The sequence below is a fragment of the Opisthocomus hoazin genome, chromosome 21, assembly GCF_030867145.1.
Source record: "Opisthocomus hoazin isolate bOpiHoa1 chromosome 21, bOpiHoa1.hap1, whole genome shotgun sequence".
Classification (NCBI taxonomy): Eukaryota; Metazoa; Chordata; class Aves; order Opisthocomiformes; family Opisthocomidae; genus Opisthocomus; species Opisthocomus hoazin.
The window spans coordinates 8,987,401-9,010,208 of NC_134434.1; the positions used below are offsets into that span (position 1 = coordinate 8,987,401).

The following is a 22,808-nucleotide window of genomic DNA, read 5'->3' on the forward strand; positions in this document are numbered from 1 at the left end:
GGCAGCGGCCGGCTTCGGCCGGGAGGCGGCCGCCGCGCTCCGGGAGGCGGCCGCAGCCCCCGCGGCCGGTGGAAGAGAGCGCCCGGGCACCCCAGGCCGCGCTGACCCGCAGAGAAGACGGTCCCAGGCGAGGGGAGGCGGGCCGCGGCCCCTTTAAGGGCTTCACCTGTCGGATGCGGTCTGGCGGTCTTCCGCGCGACCCGGAAGTGGAAGCCGAGCCGGAGGGAGGGACGGAGGGGTCAGCCGGAAGTGGCGGCCGCGAAGGGAAGGATGCCGCTGCCCGTCCAGGTCTTTAACTTGCAGGTACAGGGCAGCCACCTCCCGCCGCTGCTGGCAGCGTCTTCCCGCCGGGGGCCGCCGCGGCCGCGCGCCGCCTGCCTCCCGCGCGCCGCCCGGCAGCGCGGCCCAGCCCTGCCCTGCCGCGGCCTCCGGGTGGCGCGGTGCGGCCTTCCCCTTCGGCCCCGCGGCTGCTGCTCGGGAAGGGGAGCCGCTCTGGGCCGGCCCTGCGCCCTCGCTCGGCCTTGCGCCGGGTCCGTCGGTGTCCCTTCCGCCGCCGTGCGCGAGCAGCAGCGCCCAGCCCAGCGTCCTCCGGCACCCGCGGCGTCCCCGCCGCTGCAGCGGCCCCTCGGCTTTATTTTCGCGTTGTGCGTGCTGGAGGGTAGGGGTCGGGTAGTAGGGGCGGGTGTCGTGAGGCGGCGGACGAGGAGGAACGGAGACCCTGCAGTGCTGGGGAAAGCGGACGGAGCCTGGAGGGGGTCGGTGTAGTGAGTCTGGCCCTTCCGTCACCGCCCCCGCGATCCCGTTGCGAGTTAACTGTGTTTCTTCCCTTTAGCAGCCAGCAAGTTCTCTGTCAGGGCGCGGGGGTGCGGAAAGTCAGGGCAGGATGAGGGATAGTTCAGCATCCAGCTCAGCTGCTTCATCAGTGACAGATCTGTACTGCACCCCTTCCAGCAGTAGGTCACACCTTCTCCTGAGCACAGCAGGAGACTTCAGCTTGAGTGCCAGCTTATCAGCTTGTATGAGGCTTTATGAGGTACCTTCCAGCTGGGCGCCCTTGTGGGCTTAGATGATCTTAGGGAGTGAGCATTATTTAATTTGCTTTGTGAGTATTTCTGAAGTAAACCTTGCATCTTCCTTACAAAATACAGAGTTAGCCTGAAAATGTCTGAATTTGCCTGTCGTAGTGGGACTTCCAGACCACTTGTGTTTTTTCTTGTCTGGGCGTTAAGAGAGAAATGCAGATTACAGCCTGCCACCGTAGCAGGACACAGATCGTTCTGTTCCACTGGCTGGAGTTACCATTAGTTTCTATAATGCTGATTTCTAAGGAGTTCACATCAGGTTTTTACTATGGTAGTCTAAAAAAAGCAACCCTGACACTTAGTGTTTATGTAAGAATATATATGTGTTTATAGAATATGTAAGTGCTTATATATAATACATGAGAATATGTAATTTTATATATAAGAAAACAGATAAGGTAGATAAAAATGGAAAAAGTAATGGTCTCGATATCTGGTGACTGAAATGGTTTTATGGACAGCTTTCCTGAGTGGTGATATGGGCAATCAAACTCCTCTTTTGCACTCTCCCTCCCTTTCCTTCGCACAGAGAATAAAAAGCTAGGAAACAAACTTTTATATGCTTTACTTGCTTTTACTTCAGATTTTGGGAGATTTCACATCAGCATTGAGATACGTGCATATTTGGTACATACCAGTCTGTGAAAGAATAAGCAGGCTGTGGGTGAATACAAAATGCATCAGTGTTTAGAGTTAGGAAATCTGGATCTGCCCTCTTCCTCCTCACAGAAAAAACAAACAACCAAACAAACCCAAAACACCAACCCAACCAAAAAACCACTTTGATTTCTTAACAGACAGCAAAATCAATAAAAATATGGAAACAATTTGGTGTTGATGGGGGCAAGATGGCTGACATTTTTGTCCTTTCTGAGGACCACTCATCAATCTACCCCAAATCAGGTGTTGCTTATGTTGATATTTGCACGTATTCATCATTTTGTAAGAAGACATTCAGCTTGTTTTTCTTGAGTTTAAATTGGTAATACCTAGGGGAATGTTCAGCACACTTTTGACTAGGAGAAGGAAAAGAATTTCATGATACGGTACCAGTTTTGTTTGTGGGACTGCATAGTAAACTTCCCCTAAATGGGAACACACACAGGTACTGTATTGGTGCAGTTGTACTGAGGTCACTGTATCAGTATGATTGCTCATGTAGTTCAAAGCAGTGAAGATATACTGGGAGAATAAAATTCTGTTGTTCCTGCAAAGGAGAATTTACCTAAACAGTTGAACTTGGATAACTGTACTAAGGTAGTTCAACTGACGGTGAATTTTTGCAGTGCAGACAAATTTTTTCCCCAGTGTTTGTTAGAAAATGTGGAATTGCCATTCTGCGTTCTGTTCTTTAAATTCTTCAGTACTTTTTAAAAGTATGACAGTTGTAATATTACCCCCTCCCCCCCAAAAAAGTTACTTTTAAGTGTTAAAGCCGCTTTGAAAGGTTCTAGTGAGTTTTTTGGGTACTTTTTGAGTTTTGGAGGTTCTTGAGCTGAATGTTAATGCCTGCTCTTGCTCAAGGAAGAGAAATGGAATATCATTTGGAATTTAGCATGCATGCCTGAGATACTTTGTAGAATCAGATTTATTGACCCCATCACTTTCTTGCTTGATAATCTACGAAACAAAACAAGCGCTCTGTGTGAATGCTGAGCCTGAATGCTGCTTGTTTTAGACAAAACAACATGCAGAGTAGTGCTGGTGTTAGAGAAAAATCCTAAATGTGTCTAAACGCTGAGGGGTGTTTTTTAGTTTCTAAAATTTAATGTGCATTTAAGCAAGTCCTCTGTAGGTTGAGTCACATAATTGTTTCCTGCTCAAATGTAGTAAGCTACTTTTGACCCCATTTTGCTGTTCTAGGGTGCAGTAGAGCCCATGCAGATTGACGTAGATCCACAAGAAGATCAGCAAAATGCACCTGATATCAACTATGTGGTCGAGAACCCCACTCTGGTATGTGCTGGTTGAGGGCTAGTGGGTTACGTTTCTTGGGCATGGCCTCTTCCTTTAAGTTTTTTTAAAAACTCCCTCATTTTACTCCTTGTCAAATTTTTATTTAGAGATTAATGGATTCTCTTCAAAGCAAGGTGGGGTAAGAACAGCAGTGACCTCTGCTGTAGCTTGTCACATATTGACGTCTGCTGCACCTTCTGAGATGAAGGAGGAATTGCTGTTTTGTGACTCGCTGCGTGCTGCCTGTTTGACAGTTTCCGTTCTGAAATAGTTTAGTACATCTCTGGTTACTTACAGAGATGTCATTTCTTTATTTTGAGGGTTGTTCTTTGATGAGCAAGGCTCAGGTGCTTTAAGTATACAATTAAGATAAAATTCTTTCAACATTTGATCCTCTGGAGACTGGCTAAAACCCACAGAGCTGTGGAGTTATAAAAGGCTGTGTTTGCTTATATCAGTTTCTTCAATTTTTAGTTAATAGTTTAAAATTTTGGCCAATTTTTATGTATCAGCTCTGTAACAGTGAGAGATGGGTGTTGTAGAAGAGAACAAAAATGTGTTAACTGGAAAAAGTTAAAGCAACATTAAAAGTGCAAAATAAAGCATTCAGTTAGGAAGCTTTGGATATCATATAATATATGGATATCATAAATAATATTTTCTTGGATATCATATAATATTTTCTTCATCAACGACCTGGATGAAGAGTTAGAATGTACCCTCAGCAAGTTTGCTGACGACACCAAACTGGGAGGTGTGGTAGACACACCGGAAGGCTGTGCTGCCATTCAGCGTGACCTGGATAGGCTGGAGAGCTGGGCAGAGAGGAACCTGATGAGGTTCAACAAGGGCAAGTGCAGGGTCCTGCACCTGGGGAGGAACAACCTCATGCACCAGTACAGGCTTGGGGTGGACCTGCTGGAGAGCAGCTCTGCGGAGAGGGACCTGGGTGTCCTGGTGGACGACAGGTTAACTATGAGCCAGCAGTGTGCCCTGGCTGCCAAGAAGGCCAATGGGATCCTGGGGTGCATCAAGAAGAGTGTGGCCAGCAGGACAAGGGAGGTTCTCCTTCCCCTCTACACTGCCCTGGTGAGGCCTCATCTGGAGTACTGTGTCCAGTTCTGGGCTCCCCAGTTCAAGAAGGATGAAGAGCTACTGGAGAGAGTCCAGCGGAGGGCTACAAGGATGGTGAGGGGACTGGAGCATCTCCCCTACGAGGAGAGGTTGAGGGAACTGGGCTTGTTCAGCCTGAAGAAGAGAAGGCTGCGAGGGGACCTTATAAATGCCTACAAATATCTGAAGGGTGGGTGTCAGGAGGATGGGGCCAAGCTCTTTTCAGTGGTGCCCAGTGACAGGACAAGGGGCAATGGGCACAAACTGAGGCACAGGAAGTTCCGTCTGAACATGAGGAGGAACTTCTTCCCTCTGAGGGTGACGGAGCACTGGAACAGGCTGCCCAGGGAGGTTGTGGAGTCTCCTTCTCTGGAGATATTCAAGACCCGCCTGGACAAGGTCCTGTGCAGCCTGCTGTAGGTGACCCTGCTTCGGCGGGGGGGTTGGACTAGATGACCCACAGAGGTCCCTTCCAACCCCTACTATTCTGTGATTCTGTGATTCTGTAATGTCTGAAGCTTTAATTTGTTCCTCTTGTCTCCGTGCTTTATAACAGTTGTCACATGGTTATTCACTGTTTATTGCATGGCCCTCTATGTTATTGTTGTTTTGTGTTTTTGTTTCTTTGATTGGTTTTGGGTTTTTCAGCATATGACCTGATACCTTGTTTGATTTCATTGCATTTCAATTCGGTTCTGAAGCTAGAGTGATGAAGCAATTATGTTGTGACCTTTATGTCTTTGTTATTACTATAGCATCCAAGTGTTCCACAAAAATTAGTGATTTTTTTTTCACTATAACTGATGTAAAGGACCATAACTCCCCTTTGTCATTCAGAGAGCTGAGGAGTAAAGTGAAATTACCCAGTGATTTCAGGAGTATTGTGCACGATGGGGCATGAAACTGTGGAAGAAAGACTGCTCCTGTCTTTAATACTTTTCAAGTTCTGTAGCAAATAAAGCTGGAATCCTAAATACAAATTTTCAGTGCACACAGTTCTGTTTCAGTCTCAGAGCAAGATCATTCTTGCACTGAATCAGGCAAGAATCATTTTGGAAAATGCTACTGTGATGCCTATAGCGGGGTCTTAATTTAGACATACAAGGGTGAGGGAGTCGGACACGACACAACATGCATATTAAATGTGGAGAAGCAACCTGAATCTAGTGTTTCCTGCTGCCTGAATGCTTGACTTTGCCCTGAACATTCTGCTATGGTTGTTTGCATGTGTACTTCTGTCTTTAGGAAATCTCCCTGCAATACCATGTCATAGCTTTACATTTTGGGCTTTCTCTTCTCCACTCCACTGCAAGGCTTAAAATCTGTTAAGTGTTCAGAATTTAAACCTCAGATCCTTCCTCAAGAATAAGAGACCCTATTTGTTCTCAAAGGAGATGTTTTCAGAGATTAGTATGAGCAAAAAAATGCAAATCATCATATGGAAGCTATTTTTCAAGGAAAAACTTCATCTGGAATGGTTGTCTGATTTAGGAAACTTCAGCTCAAAGAGTGGAATCTTGACAAAATTATTACTAGGTGATATAACGAATGCTTAAAGTGGGTGAGCTGATTAGCCTTAATGGATAGCATTACAACTGAAATAAAAAAAGGTAAGTTGTAATATAATGCATATTTCTGAGGAAATTACTAATGTTTGAAGAAAGCAGAAATTGAATAATCTTACCTGATTTTTTGTTTGTCTGAGTCATGTTGCCCGCTATGAAGGGTCAGGACTGTAGGAAAACCTATGCAGGTCACAGTGTAGTAGCCTGATTTACTGTTGCCATCTTTGCCGTCTAAGACCAAGTTTTGTTTGCAGGATTTGGAGCAGTATGCGTCCAGCTACAGTGGTCTGATGCGAATTGAGCGGCTGCAATTTATTGCTGATCACTGCCCACAGCTGCGGGTGGAAGCTCTCAAGATGGCACTGTCATTTGTCCAGAGAACTTTCAATGTTGATGTGTACGAAGAAATCCACAGAAAGTTATCTGAAGCCACCAGGTACTAAGAGATCATGGGAACCTGGAGAGCTTTTTTGACTGAGTTAAGACTGGTGTGCCACAGTGGGGGACTTTGCATGTCATACTATCATGTTCCTTATACAAATTGTCTTTGCCCTTAGAATTTGGTAGCAGTGAAGTGTATGCGTTCAGGCCTAAGGTCTCATGCTTTTTGTAGAAGATTAAACACAGAAGAATATCTCATTCTGAAGCCTTAGTGTTTTAAAAGGCTATAGGTAGATATTGAGGAGAGATTAGTCCTTGCAACTGCTTCAAATATTAATGAACACAGTTGTCTCCTTAGGTAGATTATGGAGATGAAGCCTCTGCTACGTGCTCTTGTGTTCATAAATTAAAACCTTACCTAACTATTTGACTTGTTTTGTTTTTTTTCCTTCACCCCCCTCCCCCCCTAACAACAGGTTTGCTTTAAAGGGTAGCCTTTAATACTCCACTTATCCAGCCATACTTCCAGTATTTGCATTATTTTTGTTGCTATGCATATTTGTTGATTTCTTGTCTGTTTTGCCCTGGGAGTCTTTACCATCTATGTGTGACAGTATGTTCATTGCCTTCTTATATGTGAAAAGGATTGTTGGTTTAAAAATAAAAAACCAAACAAAAAAACCCCAACCAAACAAAAAACCTGAAAAAAGCCTCATAATGTGTTTGTCTGTTTAAAATATTGAAAAATGAGTTCAGTGCAAGTAGATACATTGATCTGAGCTGAATGGAAAAAGCAGTTGGATAGTATCTGTACAGCGTAGCTTTGCTGTCAAGCCATTGCAATATGGCTGAGGAGAGAACTTGTAAACACGTGCACAGCGTCCCATATAGAGATGTTTGATGGGATTCGTTAGTGAGTTGTTAGAGTCACTAAATACTTTTATAGAATGTAACAATTCATTGCAGCGCTGTTACTAAATTGGTTTCTGTTGATTTATAGAGTAGGTTGTTTCTTTCAAATTAGCAGTGACTTGCTTGTTAATAAAATACCTGCAAAAGATCATTAGGATGATTTTGAGAAGAATTTCTGAACATCTGTGATGCTTATCTTACTGTTTTCACTGGATATCTTAGCAGTTGTCGTGGTTTAACCCAGCAGCTGGCAACTAAGCATTGGAGAGCTGCTTGCTCACCTCTCCCCGTCCTCCCCAGCGGGTTGAGGAGGAGAAATGGACAAAAGGGGAAACTCGTGGGTTGAGATAAAGACAGTTTAAGACGACAACAAAGGAAATACTACTATTAATAATAATGGTAATAATGAATATGCAAAATAAACTATATACAATGCAATTTTTCTCACCACCTGATGACCGATTCGCAGCCAGTCCCCAAGCAGTGATTGCAGCCAGTCTGCAAGCAGTGATTGCAGAAACCGGAAATCACGAATTTCGCTAATTCCTGAAAAAAGTTCGAACTTCTGGACAAGAGAGCATTTGAACTCGTGGAAACGAGAAGAGCAGATAGCCTTCTTCCTGCCTGGGCAACCCCCATTTGTAAACTGAGCATGCTGTCTATGGTATGGAATATTTCCATTGGCCAGCTTGGACTGGCTGCCTGGCTATACTCCCTCCCGGCTCCTGCCCACCTGCTGATTAGCTGAATATGAGAAACTGGATACGTCCTTGATTTCATAGCAACAGCTAAAAACATCAGTGTTATCAACATTCTTCCTCTACTAAATCCAAAATACAGCAGCTACTGGGAGGGAAATGAACTCTGTCCCACCCAAAACCAGGACAGCAGTCTATTTCTTTTTTCCCCACCATCCTTGTTTTCTCTTTGGTCTGTTTTGTGTATGCAGCACTGTTTAGGGTAACAGGGCCAGGTACTTAGCAGACCTCTGTTTTGAAAAGTTTGCAGTGTAATAACTGCGTTCAAACTATTTTCTTTCAGAGAACTGCAGAATACACCTGATGCTGTCCCTGATAGTGGAATAGAAGCCCCACCTCTTGACACAGCTTGGGTTGAAGCTACACGCAAAAAAGCTCTTCTTAAACTGGAGAAACTCGACACAGATCTGAAAAATTACAAAGGGAACTCCATCAAGGAGAGTATCAGGTGAGATGCAGGAGGCTCTGCTGGAGCAAGGAAGAGCATTTTGCTCCTCCAGGCACCTAACACAGGATGTCAACTGCATTCAGTGCCTTAGGTCAGTGTGTTGAGTTACTTGTTTGGAACAAACTGACTGTGTCCCTTTCTGAGCACACAGTTCATTGGTATTTTAATTCCTGTGCTCCAGGAGAGGCCATGATGACTTAGGTGATCATTATCTTGACTGTGGGGACCTCAGCAACGCTCTCAAGTGTTACTCACGAGCCCGTGATTACTGCACCAGTGCTAAACATGTTATCAACATGTGTCTCAATGTCATCAAGGTAGGAAGGTTTGCAGGAAATGGTACTTGGTGTCTTTCTGATAATCTGCTGTAAAGTTCACCTGTACTTTGCCCTGCTTACACCTCTGGTGTCTGCAGTGATACTGCTTATCTAAGTAACAGCATTTATCCATGCTTTTTTTACAATGTTTCTGTTCTCTGCAGGTCAGTGTCTACCTCCAGAACTGGTCTCATGTTCTGAGCTATGTTAGCAAGGCTGAGTCTACACCAGAAATTGCAGAAGTAAGGTCCTGCTCTTTAACTTGCATGAGTTTTCCCTTTGTTTCCTATCTCAAAAATATTTAAAACAATTTCTTCCTTTGCCACTTTAGGACTTGCTTTCTATAAGACTCCCATCATCTTACAGTCTGTTCTTCTAATCCAGCCTCCTTAGCTGCTATACTATTTAATCACAGAATCACAGAATGTTAGGGGTTGGAAGGGACCTCTGTGGGTCACCCAGTCCAACCCCCCTGCCGAAGCAGGGTCACCTACAGCAGGCTGCGCAGGGCCTTGTCCAGGCGGGTCTTGAATCTCCAGAGAAGGAGACTCCACAGCCTCCCTGGGCAGCCTGTTCCAGTGCTCCATCGCCCTCAGAGTGAAGAAGTTCTTCCTCATCTTCAGCTGGAACTTCCTCTGCTTCAGTTTGTGCCCGTTGCCCCTTGTCCTGTCGCTGGGCACCACTGAAAAGAGTCTGGCCCTGTCCTCCTGACACCCACCCTTGAGATACTTACAAGCATTTATAAGGTCCCCTCGCAGCCTTCTCTTCTTCAGGTTGAACAAGCCCAGCTCCCTCAGCCTTTCCTCATAGGAGAGATGCTCCAGTCCCCTCCTCATCCTCATAGCCCTCCGCTGGACTCTCTCCAGTAGCTCCTCATCTTTCTTGAACTGGGGAGCCCAGAACTGGGCACAGTACTCTAGATGGGGCCTCACTAGGGCAGAGGGGAAGGAGAACCTCCCTCGACCTGCCAGCCATGCTCTCTTCATAATGCACCCCAGGATCCCATTGGCCTTCTTGGCAATTGTTACTTTTCTCCCATGATATGTGTATATGAAATCTGACTCATGGTAAAAACAGAGACTTTCCATCCTCAGTTCTTGGTATATTTCCCAAGACAAATAAGATGAAGTTACCTTGCTGTTGAGATTTGCAAGTTAATTATTAGGATAAAGTATCCCAAGGACATTGTAATCAAAGCAGTTTTCATACTGCTTGCTCACTACTGCTTTTTCTTATCGTTTAGCAAAGAGGAGAAAGAGACAGCCAGACACAAGCAATTCTCACCAAACTGAAATGTGCAGCAGGTGAGTGAATCCTTCATCTTCCTGTATTGTCTGCCTGTATTTCTGCCTGTTAGCTGTCCATAGGGCTCTTTGACAACAGTGTGTGCTTGGCTTACTTTTTCTCTCAGATTTTACAGACTTTGTATTTTCTCAACAGAAATGCAAAATTTAATAAACTGGATGAGATGGAACTGCTGACTTGTTTTTGCCATTTCTTTCTTCTCCCTAAGTTTTTTCAGAAAGGATACCAGTGTGAGTCAACGTAGTTCAGAGGATGCTAGATACTATCTGAGAGTCTGGTTTCACTTCAGTATTGAAGGCACTAGCAACCATGTGGGGGCCTGTCCTACTCCCCAGATTTTGTAATTTCTCCTAATTTGTGTGCTGTCATAAACAAAGGACTAACTTTTCCTGCTTCCTAGGCTTGGCTGAACTAGCTGCTCGGAAGTACAAACAGGCAGCAAAGTGCTTCTTGTTGGCATCATTTGATCACTGTGATTTCCCTGAGGTGAGGACCAAGAGGGCGCTGTGTGCAGGTCTTGGAGGGGATGTAATTCTTCTAAGTATTAGGTTGTAAAATTCAGATATTCTCACAGCAGTCCTGTATATTCAACTATTCCGTGCTTCTATGATAGTTGGTGGTGCTGTGAACTGTGTGTTTTTTGTGTGTGGGGTGTGTTTTTTTTTTTTTTTTTTTTTTTTTTTTAAGAGTCTGTGTTCTTAGGTTCTCTAAATTATCTACTCTAGATCACATAGGAATTACCAGTTGTGTGTCTGTGTAGCTCAGTCAAAAGACTGGCTCTTGGAACAGGTTTCTGCTCTCTTAGAAGTGGACTTCTCAGGCTCTGGGTGAATGCCTGAGAGCATGCTGAGTGGTTCCACTGCATTTGACAAGGGCTAATCTTGGCACAGGTGAAGGAAAGGCCTGGGGTAGAATACTTAATTCCAACCTTCTGCCATTTTAGTAGTCAGTGACAACTCGATCTTTCTCTGTCTCTGTAGCTGTTATCTCCTAGTAATGTGGCTGTGTATGGTGGTCTCTGTGCCCTTGCTACCTTTGACCGTCAGGAACTGCAACGAAATGTTATCTCCAGCAGGTAAGTGATGCCTTGAAAGGAGTTAGTATGTACTGGACATCTTTTGGGACATGGGACTTTAGCTGAGAGCGAATTCTGGCAGGAGTAATAGCTTTCTTGCACAGGAGAGAAAGAATCACTGAGCCTTAGTTTGGCTTTAGCATTAAGTGACGTTTTGCTGTCTAAAACACAGTGGTTAATCACAGGTGAAATTTTTGTAGTATAATGGAATTTTCCAACTTGGGTCAAATCCAACATCTGCATAGCCCAATTTTCTCTTTCTGTCAGAGGTCCATATCAGATATTAAATCGGAGGGATAGAGCCCTACAGAAGGCAGCTGTAATATAATTTGCTTTCATGTTACTACTTGTTCTGGGGTATGTTAATTGTGTTAATGCAATTTAATAATTGTTAATACAACTTGCAGTGTAATCTAACTATGACATATGCAAGGTTAAGAGAATTACAGTCTTTGGAAGCAAATGGGTATTTGTGTGTCATAGATTGAATTACAGTGGTACCGAATTCCTGTTAGCTAAGTGTATGGAAGCACTAATTTTAAATTTATGTGGAAAAAGGGTTGTTACCCTGACTTTTTTATTGGCTGATTCATAGGGTGAGATCCCAAAGGTTCGGAAATCTGTGATGGAGAATTCGGAGAGCACTGAGAAAGAGTGTGCATCTCAAAGATCTCCCACATGATAGGTTATTTTCCTGAGACAGGTGCATGCTTTACCTGTCTATGGCATGCTGTACTTAGTGAAGGCTGTGCTTTGAAAGGGAACACAAAGCTGGCCAGCACAGAGTACGGTGCCTGCACAGATGTGGCCTATGTTTTCTGGTGGTACATCCTGATTTTGACCTATTCACACTCATTTTTTTGTTTTGTGTGGACAAACACTGCTTGATTTATCAAAAGTCTCTTGCCTTCCTTCACCACAGCTCTGATGCTGTGCTGCATCTCTCTGTGTTCCAGGCTCCCAGCCCTGCTGAAAATAGGCTATCTGGTCTGTTAGAGAGTAAATTCTTGGAATCTTAAATGATAATGAGAGTTTGTAACTTTGCAACTTGGAGTGATGGGACTGTAGGGTATTTAAGCGGTGGGTTCCAGTGTCTGATCACTGCCATCTTTATTTGTAGCTCCTTCAAATTGTTTTTGGAGCTGGAGCCACAGGTTCGTGACATCATCTTCAAGTTTTATGAATCTAAATATGCTTCATGCCTGAAGATGCTGGATGAGATGAAGGTGAGTTGCAGGGGAGCAGTGCAGAATAGACCCTAAAAGTTTTCTGCACCTAGCCCTTTGTGAGAAGCAGTGACTGTTAAAAGTAGCTACTAAGAGTGTTCAGCTCTTCTGTGTCTTCTGTCTCCTGACGTGCTGAATGAAAATTGGAAGTAGTTTAGCAGTAGAGCATGAGGAGAAATGGTATTTTTTTTAAACATATTGCTAGTTCTGTTATTCATTCTTGATTTATGGTATTTTCTTGCTGTAGTGTAATATCCGTAAGGTTTAAGTATAGATACATATATGTTTCAGAACATAGGAATAATGTGTTTTTCCAGGCTGCTTCTCAGCTTCTAATGTGTGTTTTTGCACAGGACAACCTGCTGCTGGATATGTACCTTGCACCTCATGTCAGGACGCTTTACACCCAGATTCGAAATCGTGCCCTTATCCAGGTAATTGTTCCTGTAATCCTGAGAGGTGGATGAAAAGTAAGATAGCCCATCTCTTTGTAATTGCTTTTCCCATGTTTTTTCAGAGGGTGGGGAGCACGTTTGGCAACTGAATATTTTCTTCTTCCTAGTACTTTAGCCCCTATGTGTCGGCAGATATGCGCAAGATGGCCACTGCTTTTAATACCACAGTGGCTGCTCTGGAAGATGAACTTACTCAGCTGATTCTGGAGGGACTGATCAATGCCAGAATAGACTCGCACAGTAAGGTTAGTGCATCTGAGCCACAGGCTGAACAGCTGTATTAAGATTAGAAACTCTCCATTCCTGGGAAACTCTGAAGTTGCATTCATCTGTTGTGACTGGTATTTTCAGTAGGGCTGATCTGTCATACCTTAGTTTTGTTCCCTTGCGCAGAAAGGGCTTCCTACTGTGGAACCCTCTCATAGCTCCTGTGTACAGTTCTCTGTATTGGTTACAGATTCTTTATGCTCGCGATGTAGATCAGCGCAGCACAACTTTTGAGAAGTCTTTACTAATGGGCAAAGAGTTTCAGCGACGTGCCAAAGCTATGATCCTGCGAGCTGCAGTCCTGCGCAACCAGATACATGTCAAGGTATGGGCATGTTAAATGTGGACTTTGAGACAGTGTTAAGATTTTAAATTTTTTTTTTTAACTGAAAGTATAAAAGGTGGTGAATGGAGGATTCTGGAGGGGAATGGATTTATTGTGCTTGTGATTGAATGAATTCTTACAATAGTAATTAATTATAATTAATATATCACAATATTACTATTACAATAGTAATAGTTCCTTACTAAACATGTAAGGAACAAGCGTTTCTAGCCAATACGTTGACCTGCTTGTACAACGCAGAATGTCCTTTGAAGTTTGTATGCTTAGATTGATTCTGAGTAATTCATTCTGACTAATTCTTGATACAAATATCTTTTATCTTATCAAACAAATATTGTTTGAAGTCTGGGTTTTGGTTTTTTTGTTTATTTGTTTGTTTTTTTGTTTTGTTTTGGGTTTGTTTGGTTGGTTGGTTTTTTGTTGTTGTTTTTAGTAGAGGAAGTAAAAAATGCATTCATTGCTTGGAGTATTCCTTCCAGGATGCAGTTCCAAAAAGAGTGCCCTTAGGGACAATACGCCGTCTACCACAGAACGTGTTAAATTCTGTACTATGTTAATCTCTGCGATAACTAAATGCCAGATAGGATTCAGCTTCTGGGGCACACAGCACCTTGTGCATAGTAAATAAGAGTGGCTTAAAAGTTCTGGTTTGACTTTTTTAGGAACAGTTCTTGTGAACTGTAACTATAGAAGTTGTAAACACAAAGCTTTTCCAAAGCAATCATTATTTATGAGTTGGGGGTATGCTCTGCCCCTGCTGTTACCCTGCTGTGCTTCACCTGTGTTTCATTTGGTCTCTCAGGAAGCACTCTGCAGGATATTTACGCATCACTGACTAGATGTGTTTTGGTCTTGTTGCAGTCTCCTCCAAGAGAAGGTAGCCAAGGGGAGCTTACTCCAGCTAACAGCCAGTCCAGGATGAGCACCAACATGTGAAAAACTTCGCGCACTACCAAAAGAAATGGTCCCTTCAGGACTGTACCCAGTGTGTCACCCACTAACTGCTGAGCTTCACAAACTGTCCCTGTCTCTCTCACTTCTTGCTCGGATTGAGAGGTTCAGGGCTGATGGTGGATAATACAGATATTCCAGTAACTTCAGTTCTCCTTGAAAAGAAATTATTTTTAAAAACACCATCCCTGCAATGGGTCATCATTTCAGTTTTGGTAGAACATCTTCCTCCATTCTCCCTTCTTCCACCACTCCATAAAGAGTTGTCAGGTTATTCATACAGATGCCGATTTGGGAGTTTTTCAGCTGCTATTAGTTTTCTTCTTTCAAAGCTGCAAAAATAGTTAGAGTTAAGTTGAATGGACAGGTGTGATCTAAGATGAATTTTGCTGGCCTGAAAGTATTGCCTTGATTCGGAGCAATGCTGAACTTTCTGTTTATTCCAGATAAACTTACAACTGCATTGCTCTCAGTTATGGAGCTAGAGTTTTGTTGGGAGATGAGATTTCCTTTGAGAAACTCTTAATGATTTTTCACCTGCACCAGAAAATACGGCACTGCTTCCATGCAGTCAGTCACAGGCCTTTATTTTAGGGTGTTATGTTTACCTGAATCCAGGTTCGTTCTCTTTGGTCTCTGTTTTCAAAGACCTGTTTCCTGATGTGTTTCCCACTTGTGCATGACCTGGCTTTGGGGTCCAGTGTTACCATAGCAGTAAATCTCTGCTTCATGCAAATACTGCTGCTTGTCCAGTCTTACTGCCATAATGTGTGATGGTTTCCCAACATGTGCAACAGTTGCTTCTGGTAGCATGGATAAATGCCATAAAATACCACTGAAGTCCTGTGGAATACCTGAAAGCAGCTAATCTAGGTGCCTGCTCTCCAGGTGCATTTATCCTGCTTTTCCTTTTATAAAGGGATTAAAGGTAGCAGCCCGGGTGTGTGCGTGTTCTGTGTTAATGAAAGGAGATATGCACTGAATTTCCTGAAGTCACCGTAGCCTTGCATTCATCTAATCCATAAGGCAAGATCAGAATTTTGATCCAGTCTTGACTGGTCTGGCAACTGACTACAGATGTTACTGTTAATGTGTTAATGCTTTTTTTTTTTTTTTTTAAATACGTTGTTATATCTAGTGCATTAAACAGCAGGATTAAAGAAGCATCTGAGTATTTGGAGTTTTGTGTTAAAGTTGGGGTTCAGGTATTTTGATCTCAAGCCATTGATTTTTTGCTAAGCTTGATGATGTTTTGTAGGCCATTGTATTGTGCTTTCTGATTAGGCTGGAGATGTAGCTTGGATGAACTGCAAACAAAGTGCAACTTGAGGGAACGTTCTAACAGCAAAATTCCTGGATTGCATTTGCGTTGCTGCTAAATTGTAACAGTGCTCTCTCCCTCTGGCTTTCCATGCTTTTTATGACTTAAATGCTGAAAATGGAAGCAATAGTTCCTGTGAGGTCTTTGGTTAAATGTCTTTCATTTGGCCTGGAAAAATTCTCCAGTTTTTGAGGGGTGAAAAAGGAGAGACCTAGTTAATCGAGAACTTTGAGTCAGGCATCACTCACTAGCCAGTTTAGTGAGAAAGGCAAGTGGAGTCCTCGGGTCAATTGCTGTACATTCTTGTAGAAATGCTAGCAAAGTCATTGTTCATGCTGAAGGGAAGCCATTCAGTCCTATAATACTACTTAAGTGTTCTTGCTTTCTTAAAACGGGCCACTGATACATTTCTAAGGAAAAGATCTTATGCTCTGCTCTTGAAAAGATGGTTTTGCAACCCAATTAAGTCTATCTTGTCAGCTGGCTAACTTTGCTTACACGCAGCTTCCACTCTCTTGATTTTAGTAAATTACTTCTGTTCCTTCCTGGAGGCTTTCCACTGGAGGAGTCCTCAATTGTAAATGGACGTCTTTAGCACGCTGACTGGAGAGTGTCTGCTCTTCCAGACACTAGCACTTGTCCACTCTCGGGAAGTGGCTGGAAGAGCATAGCCTTTAACAGTGGACATGGAGCCCACGAGGTGGCAACAGCAGTTTCCAGCTTTTGCTGTGGCTGGGGGCAGTTCCATAGCTGGGGCAGAGGTGATCGGTTTCTTCTCTCCAGACAAAAATGCTTACAACCTCTTTCGAGCAGATAGAGCATTTCTCTTTTGTTGCTTAGTTCTTCGGCACTGTTCAAGCATAGTGTATGCTTTTGTATAGACTTATTGGCATGTAACTCTAGCCTGTGAAAGAAGCTGTTGTTGTTTTAGGATCTTGTAAATGTGAGTCAGGGCTGTCTAGGCATATTTCTTCTGGACCTCATTGAATGCCTGCTTCAGTCCTAACTACCTACCAGTCCAAAAGTCAGGAAATAAAACACAGCATGGATATAGTTCTGTATAACTTGCATTCATAAGCAGTTTCTCCCAATGAAAGATTATTCTTACCTTAAATTTCTAAGTAATTTCTGGAGTAATAAACGGGAAAATAGTGGCTCACATAAAACAAATTTCCAGTGATTCCCTGTGACCACCAAGGTAATTCAGGGGATGAAGTTTTGTATGATCTGTAGCATGCTGGTATGTGTAGGATGTGTTCAGAGGAACTTATTTAAGTAGATTGCATGAACTTCTGCAACACCTTTTCATTGATGAGGAGGGAGGTGCCAGTGGTAGGCCATAATTGATGGTGTCCTCATGCAGTGTAAATCCTGCTTTCTTTGCCTGATCTAGCTAGGGATAAAGGAAAAATGGTTGGCAAGAACCTGGTTCTTTTGGCAAACGCAGTTTTAATTAGCACAACTAATTTTAGTGGTAATGTAGAAACTGCCATTATGAGATTTGTGTTAGTGTAGTTGGGGATGATTGGTAAGTATCTGGCCAGAACTTGTCCAGCATGGACTGTGCTGCTAAGATTTGTAGAGGGAGGTCTGTAAGAGGGGAGATTATATTATTGCTTGGACTGAGGCTGGGTGCAGCATCATGTGTGAGCTACTGTCATCTGAGACAATTCAGTGGATGAGAGAGAAAGTAATCGAGTTCTGTCTTTGCCCCATGCCATACATGTATGATTTGTACATTGCTTTCTGGGACTCTTGCCATCCTCTGGACAACTCCCAAAACTGCCGCTGAATAATGTGTTATTCTGGTACATGCAATGTAATGTAAACTGATGGAAAAACAAATGAAGAAACTTAAATAATAGCAACAATGCTTCTGATAAAGACGCATCATGCATAGGTCAAAAGTGCTGGTGAAGCACATATTTATTTATTTATTTATTTATTTAAGAGTAAAGTCTCAGCCAACGTAATTTGGCTATTCGAGGTTCTTTGTCATCTCCTTCATTACTTTTTATATAAAGCAGATGACAGTGGGGGAGCAGTGTGCTCCACGGGACAGTGCTCTTAGTATTTTCTTGTGCCACCCCCTTGTGACTAATACAAGTCAGCATTTCATTTTTTCAGTAGTCCATCAATTGTGAATTTGCAGTAGGGTAAAAACCACCAAACTGGTATGGAACTGACTTCTTATCTCTGATGCTGTTAGGGAACAGGGTATGAATTACTCTCTGCTTTGCAAATGAGCTTTATACTTCAACTGGTACTTCAGCTTCTGCGTTCCTATGGATCTGTGAATTCCATTCAATGTTTCATAGAGTCTGACAGAACAACCTAGCTTTAGATTTTTCTCGTAGGATAACTTGATCACACTAAGTTAATTAGACACGGAACAGAAAGTGGCTAATAGGATATGTCAACCTCTAAGAGATTCAGTAGTTAGAAGTTTGGTAAATTCATAATGCAAGTGGGACAGTTTCTTGACAGCAAAGAAATAATTCAAACTTAGGCTTCAGTAGACTTAAAAGCCACTGACTGAAGGGTGGCTGCATTAGCAAGAGAAGGTCTAATTCAAGCAAGAATTCAAGTGGCGAGACCTGAAAATCTGTCTCACGTGGTAGATCAGGCTAGGTAATCTTGTTGTCCTTGATCACACAGATACTGCTGTTTCAGTTGCCTAATACTTCTGCAGCTATAGCTTTGATTATTATACTCCATGTGGCTGTAGTTTATGTAAATGTGAAGTCTGTGTGTACATAAAGTTTGTACCCTGTAAATACATGCTGAGATCCAGGGTTTTCAGTCTTTCTTTTGATGTACTTCTTTTTGTCTTTTCTTTTTTTTTTTTTTTTAATTCTCTGATACCTCATCTCATAAGCTGTTTGCCAAATAAAGGCAGTTGGCTTTCTTTTTGTCAGGTGAACTACTACTACTTTTTCTTGTGTGCCTCTGAAAAGGGATGTAGATCCAAGAATCCAGTCATCTCCCTCAAACCCAAAGGCTGAGGATCATTTTCACTATCACTCTACATGCAGAGGACTGTCTGCTCCTCCCCCTACTCCCATTAAAATTAAATAGTGTCTATCTTGTTGAGGGCCTGTGAAACAGAAACAAAATAGGACATTACCTTCTGAGTTGGCAGGCTGCAATTTTTTGATTAGAGATAAACAGGATAATTAGTATATTGCCTAGCCTGAAAGTAATCCCTAGTTAGTGCAGGTGTGCCCAGCATGAATGGTAAATGACTTGGCTTTACTCGTGTTGTAATAGTGCCTCCTAATTCACAAGCATTGTTTCTGAAGAAATTGATACACTGGTCATCTTTATTAATTGCAAGGTTATAATCTTCTAGAATGTCTGTTGAAAATTCAGATTGCAACTTTTTTTTTTCCATTAGTGTAGTGATTTGTAGTTAGATGCACACAGGGAGTTTTGTGTTGCAGAGCCTAACAAAAGTATTCCAGGCCTCTGTTAGGAGCACTGCGGTCTCCTGCCATGCCATGGAACCGGGAGCTAACAAGATAAGGGTGCATCTGTCTGCATTGCCTATTAATAAATACCTTGGAAGAAGGGGGTGAGGACGAATATGCCTTAAATACTAATTCTGTATAGAAATGTGTCCATTTAGGGTTCTTAAGTACCTTAAGTTCAGGCCCTTCCTGAATTTAGGAGCTTAAAGCCAGCTTGATCCTGGTGAGTGATTCTGTCATGAGACTACTCATTTGAGAGATGTGTTCTAAAATCCCACAGTGTGTTTAAGAATGTAATCCGAATCTCTCACGTAGCACCAGTTCACTACTGTGCTGTAATGGTGGATGTTTCTCATGCAAATACCTTTCCTGACTTTGTAAATTTTCTCTGGCACAGTGAGCAGGAGAATGACTGAGCTTTCTGATGTTTCTGGCCAACTGGGTAAATGGGAAGGGGTCAGGTAAGCAGTCTGAAATGCCATGACAGTGAACATTTAGCTTTTTACTAGGAGAGGGGCTTTTCAAACAGACCAGGGAACTCATAATACTTGACAGCTTTAAAGTGTATGCCTGTGTGAGGGAGGAAGCAGACTATTTCCACAGGAGGTGGGCACTGTGGGTTCAAGTTACCATCTTCAAATATGGCAGAGAAGCATTTTTAAACTTGGTTCTCCCACACTAATCACTGCACTATTTGGCATATGCCACACCCTTTCCCTCCCCCTTGGTTTCTGTGCTAGTTCCAATTCACAAGGCAAGCTAGAGTACCACCTAACAGCTCAGTGTCTAAACTTGAATGCCAGGGTAGTCAGAAATTAGGAAAGCTGCTGAAAGTCTTGGTTAATGAGCTGATTAATGTTGGAAGATGCTATTCCCAGAACATGACAGAAAATATTTTGTTCACGTAATGAGCAAATGCAATGGGAAGACTCAATAGGAGAGTTTGAACTACTTTTATTGTCATAATCTGTAGAAAGCGACAACTAAATGTTAGGCAGCATTTAAGTCCAGCCTCCAAATGGATACGAAGTTCTTACCTCTTGTAGTCCATCTAGAGGACTTAGTGCAAATGAATGGGAACAGCTAGATAGAAGCTAGTTCAATGTAGACAAATGTCCAGAGAGATTAAGATGCACATGATCATATGATAGGGAGGGTGCCTGAAGAAATAGCATAGAAAATTTGATCACAGAAAAAAGTGGGTACAAGGGTGATTGACATAAGGGTAGGCCAAGGTCTGTGCTTCACATCTGGTGCTCTGCTTAGTGATCTGTTAATCTTGCTTGTGGACTCTCTTGTTGTTAATGCTTTGAATGAGAATGTTGCTCCATGGCTTGAGTAAGTCTACAGCTACTACTAGTTTAGGGTGTTTTTTCAGCATACTGTTCCAGTCCATATATGAACTCTTGACTGTAAACTATAACATAGTTTGTAATGGAGGTTAGGAAATACACACTGGTATTGCTAGGGCTTGAGGGTGGCCTGTGTACTTGTGCATGCATGAACACACACACACAAGTAGGGAATGGTTGCTGAGAAGTCAAAAAAATTGTTAAAAATGGTTTGTAAAATAAGCAGGGCATGCTGTTACCTTCTGATCTCTGAAAGTGCTGGGTTTCTGTCATTAAAAAAAACAGTCTTGAGCCCCTCTTTTAATTGTGGGTGGGGCAAGGGAGGGTCTTCCCTATTTTTAGAAATGCATGGTGCTGCATTTGTTTTCTGACCTTGGAGGCACTTTTGATTCTTGATTTATTACTGTTCAGTAATGTGTCTTTTCCAAGGCAAGGGCTCTTAGAAGACCCTTTGCCAGTGCTTTAGGCAGACCTAGTATTCTGGGTGCTGGCTTTGTTCATTTCCTTTCAGACCCAGCGTAACTGCCAAAAGGGGGTATCTGTCTGACACTTTCTGACAGGTAGAGGTAGAATCTCTGCAGCTGGGATTCTAGAAAAATAAATGTCAGCCAGATGAAGCATGAAGGAAAGAAACCATAGAAGTCTCCCTACTGGCTCCTCACAGTTGTGTTCAAAATAGCTATGCCGTGTCCAGTGTTGATGCTAAATGACCTATTTTATTTTAAATTTGTGTTAAGGTACACACCTAAGTTAGGTCAAATCTGTGGAGGTTCTGTTGCACAGGCTGAACTTAAGAATACACAGCACCAGCTAAAACAGGATGAGCTGTTTTGTTTGTGAAATGAAGCAGGCCCTCACCCAGCCAAACCCTCAAACCATCAACTGTTCAGAACTATGGACCAGAAAGTCATCATACAAACTATCCACTCTGAACACGTCACTGCACAGTGTAAGACGGTCTGCTTGCCAGACATTGTATTGGCAATTGGCTTGCTGTATTTGCTTACAAAACTAACAGCTGGACCACAACATAATTTTGATAGGACAGGACAAGGAGTAATGGTTTCAAAACTAAGGGAGAGTAGATTTAGACTGGATATAAGGAAGAAATTTTTTACAATGAGGGTGGTGAAACACTGGCACAGGTTGCCCAGAGAGGTAGAGGAGGCCCTGTCCCTGGAAACGCTGAAGGCCAGGCTGGACAGGGCTCTGAGCAACCTGATCTGGCTGAAGATGTTCCTGCTCACTGCAGGGCAGTTGGGCTAGATGACCTCTAAAGGTCCCTTCCAGCCCAAAGGATTCTATGATAATTTCTTATTACTGGCCAGTACAGTACTGTAGTAGGCTGTTTGTTAGAGAAATGTTAGGTTACACACCAGCGTAGAATAAATTTAAAAAAAAAAAAAGTTAAGACCAGTTATGAATAAAACCTGCCTCCATGGAGGCAAACTTACTGGCTTAAAACAGGCATACTTAGCCTAGCAAGCAGGGTATACTCGTAAACATATGCTAAATCTCTTCACAGCCTGGCAACATGAAGCAGAGGTTTGACTTGCTGGAAGCAGGGCCTTGGATAGTGCAGGGGGTGGGACCTATACCCATCAAAGGCTGACACCCTCTCAGTGGCAGGCAAACCATTTTAGATGGGCAGGAACTTTTGCTCAGGACCCAGGCCAGGCACAAAACTCTGCACCCCTCCCTCATTTTCTTCCTACCCATTCCCCCACCCCCTTTCTCCACTTTCCTTGGAGGAACAGTAGTTTAAGACCTGCTAATTTTACAGTTAAAGGCTCTAGTGCTGTACAGGGCTCATTCATAATGTGCCAGCTTTGCCAGCCCAAGCATGGCTAGACTGCATGCTTCACAGGCTCCACAATGCATCATTGCTTTGTTCCCTTCAGTAGGCTGCCTGTGACGAGAAGGAAAGCTTTAACAGGCCTGCTGCTTTTAGTGCACTAAGAAGGTGCTAGCAGTGCTGCAGCAAAGATGCTCAATCTGCAGCTGCAGGAAAGGGCAGCATACGCTGCATGGAGCAGGGTCACTAAGCATGCAGTGAACTGCATTCAGAACACAGGCCACAGGGAGACAAAATTTCAAAGCTGAGCTAAGCTTTATGTATTTATTCTAAGGTAAGCTTTATGTATTTATTCTAGGGATGGCTTCCACTTCTTCAGTCTATTAAACAGCTACACACTGTTGCTGTTGGGGTGCGGTTTTTGTTTCGGCTGTTGATGTTTACAGCATACTGAACACTGGAAGGCTACACTGACTTGAGTGCCTAGGAGACACAAAGCCCATGGGGAAAAAGGGTAAAAGCCAGGTAGGGGTATTGCATGTGTAGACCTGCATCTGGTTTTGACACACTTCTCGCAGACTTTATCATGTGGGAAGGAGAAAGAATAATCATGTAATTAAGTATGAGACTTTAAGCAGGGAAAGGTTCATGGACCTAGTTCTAACCTAGCACAATTTCAGACAACCGTCTCTGTTAAAATAGAGATTTAATTT

At 43.0% G+C, this 22,808-nt stretch overlaps 1 protein-coding gene across 2 annotated transcripts; it reads left to right on the top strand.

Moving 5' to 3' along the window:
- The first annotated feature begins 189 nt into the window (after nucleotides 1-189).
- Nucleotides 190-22,755, top strand: GPS1 (G protein pathway suppressor 1). Of its 2 annotated transcripts, none has more exons than XM_075441027.1 (14): nucleotides 190-303; nucleotides 2,946-3,038; nucleotides 5,971-6,152; nucleotides 8,051-8,215; nucleotides 8,397-8,532; nucleotides 8,697-8,774; nucleotides 9,776-9,836; nucleotides 10,238-10,323; nucleotides 10,818-10,912; nucleotides 12,033-12,138; nucleotides 12,492-12,572; nucleotides 12,701-12,838; nucleotides 13,051-13,185; nucleotides 14,068-22,755. In XM_075441027.1, the coding sequence occupies exons 1-14, from the start codon at nucleotides 271-273 to the stop codon at nucleotides 14,140-14,142; spliced, it is 1,464 nt and encodes a 487-aa protein (XP_075297142.1). In that variant the 5' UTR covers nucleotides 190-270; the 3' UTR covers nucleotides 14,143-22,755. The 2 variants fall into 2 exon arrangements, with proteins under 2 accessions (XP_075297142.1, XP_009930888.2); XM_009932586.2 differs by lacking the exon at nucleotides 190-303 and adding an exon at nucleotides 854-1,033.
- The last annotated feature ends 53 nt before the right edge of the window (nucleotides 22,756-22,808 follow it).

Bases quoted from the DNA above. Each gene is read 5' to 3' on its own strand.
- GPS1 (XM_009932586.2), top strand. From the start codon at position 884: ATGAGGGATAGTTCAGCATCCAGCTCAGCTGCTTCATCAGTGACAGAT. The intron at 8,216-8,396 runs GTGAGATGCAGG...CCTGTGCTCCAG, and splicing joins TCCATCAAGGAGAGTATCAG to GAGAGGCCATGATGACTTAG. The intron at 12,139-12,491 runs GTGAGTTGCAGG...GTTTTTGCACAG, and splicing joins AGATGCTGGATGAGATGAAG to GACAACCTGCTGCTGGATAT.